This window comes from Sitodiplosis mosellana, unplaced genomic scaffold (assembly GCF_009176505.1).
Source record: "Sitodiplosis mosellana isolate CC-2019 unplaced genomic scaffold, AAFC_SMos_1.0 Smas_scaffold_4622, whole genome shotgun sequence".
NCBI classification, from domain to species: domain Eukaryota; kingdom Metazoa; phylum Arthropoda; class Insecta; order Diptera; family Cecidomyiidae; genus Sitodiplosis; species Sitodiplosis mosellana.
This window is the reverse complement of record NW_022599864.1, coordinates 1-5,911: the sequence shown is the minus strand read 5'-3', so window position 1 is coordinate 5,911 and position 5,911 is coordinate 1. Positions and strand designations below refer to the sequence as shown.

The 5,911-nt window shown below is 32.6% G+C and overlaps 1 protein-coding gene, 1 long non-coding RNA gene and 1 pseudogene across 2 annotated transcripts; 2 read left to right on the top strand and 1 right to left on the bottom strand.

Annotated features, from left to right (window-relative positions):
• The first annotated feature begins 6 nt into the window (after nucleotides 1–6).
• Nucleotides 7–2,308, top strand: LOC129572283 (uncharacterized). Its single transcript, XM_055452227.1, has 4 exons — nucleotides 7–1,046; nucleotides 1,106–1,435; nucleotides 1,492–1,566; nucleotides 1,652–2,308. The coding sequence occupies exons 2-4, from the start codon at nucleotides 1,117–1,119 to the stop codon at nucleotides 1,735–1,737; spliced, it is 480 nt and encodes a 159-aa protein (XP_055308202.1). The 5' UTR covers nucleotides 7–1,046; nucleotides 1,106–1,116; the 3' UTR covers nucleotides 1,738–2,308.
• A 376-nt stretch (nucleotides 2,309–2,684) lies between these two features.
• On the bottom strand, nucleotides 2,685–3,243 carry LOC129572284 (uncharacterized). Its single transcript, XR_008688425.1, has 3 exons — nucleotides 3,145–3,243; nucleotides 2,895–3,056; nucleotides 2,685–2,810 (listed from the first exon to the last, which is right to left on the bottom strand). It is a non-coding gene; the product is annotated as an uncharacterized LOC129572284 (long non-coding RNA).
• A 167-nt stretch (nucleotides 3,244–3,410) lies between these two features.
• On the top strand, nucleotides 3,411–5,865 carry LOC129572285 (myrosinase 1-like; annotated as a pseudogene).
• Nucleotides 5,866–5,911: the final 46 nt, after the last annotated feature.

Sequence of the window (5,911 nt, the reverse complement as noted above, 5' to 3'; positions counted from 1 at the left end):
TTCAATCGGATTGCTATCGCATCGATTTATTCACCACTCTGATAATCCTGTTCATCGTTGCACTACGTTTTGTGAATAAATTCCACGATGGTGGCTTTCTTGATGTAGTAAATGGCGACCAAAAAGATGGAAATACGAGTGACAAACTATTTTCACATCCGGAGTGCATAGAACAAGTAAAATACTTACTGGACTTGTTTGATAGAAGAGGATATTTTGACTTCTAAGAGCAATTTGATATTTTTTTCTTTAATGTTGACTTTATAATAGATATCAGATACAAAAAAAAAACATGTTAATCTTCTAGCAATTGAATATTGTTTTTTTCCATTTTAAACCTGACTTAAATGAAATTCACATTGATGATACGCGACTTCATTCTTTATTAATATGCAAACAAATGTAGGTTGTCAAGATTCGATTAATTTTGCAAAAAAAAGAATGCGCTCGCTGGCAATCACTAACCAACTAACTGGTAAGAGCAATCAGAAACCAGAAAGGAAATATACTGTAAAGTTCTGATAGAAAAACAGGAATTGGATTATCATTTAATTTTGTCTATACTTCATGGAGTGCATGTATACGTGGATATATTTAGATGCATTGACGTATAATATTCATTGAAAGTTGCAATGCAAACGTAATATGAACGTTGGTTTAAACAGTGGCGTTTTTGCTTAGTGATAAATTAAAGTGTACAATTCATACGTTGAAATATCGATTTTTATTAAAATAATTACGCCGTCACTTGTGTACGAACGTGATAAGATTAAATCAAATGCATTGGTATTGATATACTATAGAAGGCAATAGATAGAACGTTCACACATTTTATTGCATATCGATGGATTTGTTAACTTCTCAATGAACTTGACATATTCTCAAGTATTATTGTATGAGTGATCTTAATGGTCCGATATATGCAGTATTCATGCACTTCAAGCCGATAGTGCGAATGTTCTGGTTGAATTCGTTGAATCATTTTATAGTATAGTACGAATACGTGAAAAAAAATTAATTCTGAAGTCATTTTATTTGAAAAATAAGTAAGTAATTTTCAGTAATCGATTTTTTCAATTCAACTAAAATCAATGAAAATTTGCAGAAGTACACAACATGTTCGGTGATAAGGAGGTTGTTTCAAGCAGAGATCCTCCTCTCTGGTCAAAGTCTGCTTGGACATCGGCAGTTGCTTCAACATCACAAGCTAAGCAGTCTTATTTGCCATCCTCCGGAATCACTATAAATCTACAACAATCATCCATTTCTAGTGGAACATCTGAAGCATTGAATAAAAAGAGTGATAAATGCACTCCAAATAGAAAAAAGATCCGTAAATCACTAATTGAAAGGCACAACGATTTGAAGGAAGAATTAAAAAAAGAAAAGCGGATCAAGGCTGATATCAAAAAGGAATTAAATGATCAATTAAAAGGTGTGTAGTAATTCAAATAACATATCAAATTACTCGAATTATTTTATCCCTTTTAGAAAAAGTGGCAGAATTGAATCAAGTAAAGAAGGAAAATGCAAAGCTCAAGAAAACGCTGGATGCGTTGTCAAAAGGTATTTTTTGGTTCTAATTTTTATTATTTTTTTCATACTGTGAATGAATTGATTAATATTTTTGAAATTGTTCATCATTATTCAGGAAATGGTCTGGAAAAGAAGGCTCTAGAGAAAAAATGCAAATATCTTCTTGAAGAGAATGAGAAACTTCGCAAAACTCTGTTTTGATAATGTTCTATAATCTGTATTTTTCTGATGCACCCATTAAATGACTACTCAAATACCGAAGAATAAAAATCTAAATTTTCAATGGAAATTTCGTTGTAATTTAATGAGAAATACTACAAGAAAACTAATATATTCTAAATGAATAATGAGTTTAATGAAGCTTTTTCCGAATACTGACAAAACTATAAGAACATCGAGAGCAACTCATTCAATACTACCACTCTGAACTGGTGGAATATTTGCGGCTGTTGAAATTTCCTGAAAAAATACCAACATTAGCCAGCATTCAATCAGCGTGTTTTCGTATTGTTATTTATTTTACAACTTCTTTAAATAGATTGCAAACACAAAAAAATCTTTATTGTGCTATATAATTATGATTCTCTCACCTTTAATTTCAGGTTCGGATGGTTTTGTGTACATTTTTGTAATTTGCACACTAATCCTTGCATAGTATCCATCAATATATATTGCTAATTCTAGTTTTGTGTTCGACAAAAATTTGTTCTGCAACTCTTCCACTGGCATAGGCACTATGGCCTTTGGTGACATTGTGGCCTCACTGACTTGTCTTTTATATTTTTTTTTTATTTTTTCATATTCCTGAGTTAAAACGAATGTGGTTAAATAAAAGACCAATACGTTTGAAAAATTCATTTTTGTTTAAAAAAATGCAGTAATTGTTTGGTTTATGATCAATCAAAGAATGCCAAATAACACTTAATGTTGAACGAATATTGTTGAAAAATTTGATTCAGCATTTTAAATAAGAAAAAGACATTACAAAAATGGTCACAACTAACGAAAACTAAGCACAATTAAAACCAACACCATAATCCAATTCTCATTGATAATTGTATTATGTTACTATGTAAATACAATCCATAAATTACGAATACTAGTAATAATGATGATTATTAAAGAGTGTGAAAATATATTATGTGTTGACGCGGCATTTTCTTCTCCTGATTCATTGTTTTTAGAATTTTGTAAGTACTCTGCTAGATGATGGCATGCTATCCTTAATTCTACCGAATATTTCCCATTTAACTCCCAGAATGGATCTGTCATAACTGAATAGAGAGAATTTATAATAATCGTATTTATTAGAGAAGAGAATTTATAATAAACACAATTTGTTTTTGCAATTCTCTTACATGGACAATCATCTGTTAGGGACAATTTTCCACATATTGGATATGTTCCACAACTGATTTGTCGAGTTTGAGAATACAAACATTCATCTTCGGCTAGTACGCATAGCTCATATGGTGAGCATTTCACAGTCTCGCAAGTTCGTCCATATAAAGCGAATCGGTCTATAAAAAATCGAAAACAAAAATATACAATGTTAGGTAGCAACAAACGCGAGTTACATACAAAAATTTTAGACGTTTTGCTACACACCTCTCGTCCAATGAAATGCATTTGTTATACATATTATATTATAGCCAATAGAAAAAACAATACAATTTGTGCAATCGACATTTTGATGAAAAAACTTGGAATATTTTATTTAATGTGTTAACAAAATTTGATCACTCAGCAAAAATCACAGCAAGTGTAGTTTACACTATGGAATTGAGTCGAAATTTTATTGTTTTGTTTTAAATTTTGTCAGCATTTAAGTAAATTTTTAAAATCAAAATTAATAAATGTTACACAAAGACGCGATGGTATTCGAAAAAGGTATATCTTTTGTTCCTTCGTGCGTACGATTAACTAACATGAAGAATTTCATGCGTGAGACCAAAATATAAAAGAAAATATTGATATGCCCCGGTATGTGAGAGTATGCATTGTTGACGTTAGATTTTTTGAAACTAGTGTATTTCGTCAAAACAAATAAAAAGCTGGATAAAAAAACGAAACGTTAAAACTTGAAATCAAGAATGCGTTCGGAATTTTGTATTTTTCTTTATCTTCTCTCTGCTGAACATTGTTTGTTACTTTATCTTTTCTTATCGTTGTCTACGTTGTCTAGACATAACTATCGGCTTCGGGCGCGGTTTGTATGTATCTTTCGGTGTCGACAAATGTAAGCATTTTTATAAAATTTCTTTCTATTTTTCATGAATATGTAAAAATAGAATTTTGCGCTTCTTGTCGGAAATATACTTGGGATGAATACACACATTTGCATCCAGACCATCAAAATGGAGACGTTGCTGCCAATTCTTATGAGTATTACTTGGACGATATTGAAGCAGCAAAAAGTTTAAATGTAAAAAATTTAAAATATTTGTGAATTCTCTAGCTCTCAATGGTTGTATGTTTTAGTTAGATTTTTATCGTTTTTCCATTGCGTGGTCTCGTGTGTTGCCAACTGGTGATATAACGGAAGTGAATGAAAAAGGCATCGAATACTACAACAAATTGATCAATAAACTCATTGAATACGAATTAGAACCAATGGTAACCATGCAACACTTCGATCTGCCGCAAAAATTGCAACAACTAGGCGGTTTTACAAGCTCGATCATATTAAAGTACTTTGAAGAATATGCCAACTTATTGTACGAACGTTTTGGCGATCGTGTGAAATATTGGATTACTGTCAACGAACCAGGTCACCATCGCTACAGAGATCATTATTATCAACGGTACAAAGGTCGAGTTGGAGTTGCTTTTAGCTCTTATTTTTATTATTCTGATACAAATCTATGGGTGAGATCGAGAGTGGAGTAAGTATTTTTTGTCGACTTATTTTGAGAAAAAGAGGAGTATGTTTTCTGATGATTCTGTTGGCATTAAAGGAGAGTATGTTCTAGTACCGTCTAGCCTCCGCGGTCTTCACGGTTTTTGCGCAACTGATAAGAGATAACAACATGGTGTCTTGGGCAAAGTTGTAGTACTCGAGGTCCTCTATTACTTGACTGAAGACAGTTATCTCTTATCTCTTATCAGTTGCGCGCAAATCGCGCACATGAAAAAGCAAATTTTATATAGAACTTTTTTTTTTCTTATCATTTTTCGCGTTTTTCGCGGAACTGATAAGAGATAAGAGATAATTGTTTTCACTTTGCCGAAGACACCATGTTGTTATCTCTTATCAGTTCCGCGGAAACCGTGAAAAACCGCGAGGACCCACCAAAAATGAACATACTCCCCTTTTAACCATTTTTAAGTCGGAAGAAACTTACTCTTCTCTTTCACAACCAAATCAGTGTAACATACACCACTCTCGATCTCACCTATAGAAATGACACGGCCACAGTGGCTATCCTCCAATTATGATCACACAAATCGCTAACAATAGTAACACAGAACAACGCTTATGGTCACGACTACCCACATTTTCGGAAGAATGGATAAAAAAGATTCGTAGAACATCGGATTTCTTTGGCTTAAATTATTACACAAGCAGGTATATTGAGACAACGCTTAATCCATCTGGTAAAGATCCTTCAATCCAACATGATAAAATGTGCGACGAAAAGATAAAACCCGAATGGATACAAGCAAAATCAATGTGGTTATACTCGGTTCCAGAAAGTCTTGGTGATATTTTAAGGTGAGCTCGTTACAATGAGATTGATTATTCATATGATGACCTATTTGAAGAGTGATATTATCTTCCTTTTCTGATTAAAGGTGGATCAAAAAGGAATACAACAATCCTGAAGTTTTTATCACCGAAAATGGATGGTCTGACAATGGTGAACTCGAAGATACTGGACGAATTGCGTATTTTCACGACCAGTTGGAACACGTATTAAGTGCAATTCTGGACGATTTCTGTAACGTCAAGGCATATACTAGTATACACATCTTTTTGTAAATCCACCATTCTTTCATGCTTTTTCTATGACCATCAATGACCACAGTTATTTTCAATATTTTGAAAAGATTAATTCATTTAAACCATTTTGCATTTAATCCTCAAACAGCTTGATCTTTAATTGATAATTTTGAATGGGACATTGGATAAACGTAAGTACAGTTGAACAGTTTTAGTTTGAAAATATTCATTCGTGATAATAAGTTTTGTGTTGTTTCGATTTTAGAGAGAAATTCGGGCTATATTATGTCAATATGTCATCTCCAAGTCGACAACGAATCCCCAAGAAGTCGACTCAATTCATACAAACATTGGCGACATCACGCCGCATTCCAAAATTCTACTGATTGCCCTTTGATTCATCAAATAATTGATCCAATTGTGAAAAATATG

What these genes read in the sequence shown, in the direction of transcription:
- LOC129572283 (XM_055452227.1), top strand. Translation starts at nt 1,117, where the DNA reads ATGTTCGGTGATAAGGAGGTTGTTTCAAGCAGAGATCCTCCTCTCTGG. An exon ending in ATTAAATGATCAATTAAAAG is followed by an intron (nt 1,436 to 1,491) that starts GTGTGTAGTAAT and finishes TATCCCTTTTAG; the next exon opens with AAAAAGTGGCAGAATTGAAT. An exon ending in GCTGGATGCGTTGTCAAAAG is followed by an intron (nt 1,567 to 1,651) that starts GTATTTTTTGGT and finishes ATCATTATTCAG; the next exon opens with GAAATGGTCTGGAAAAGAAG.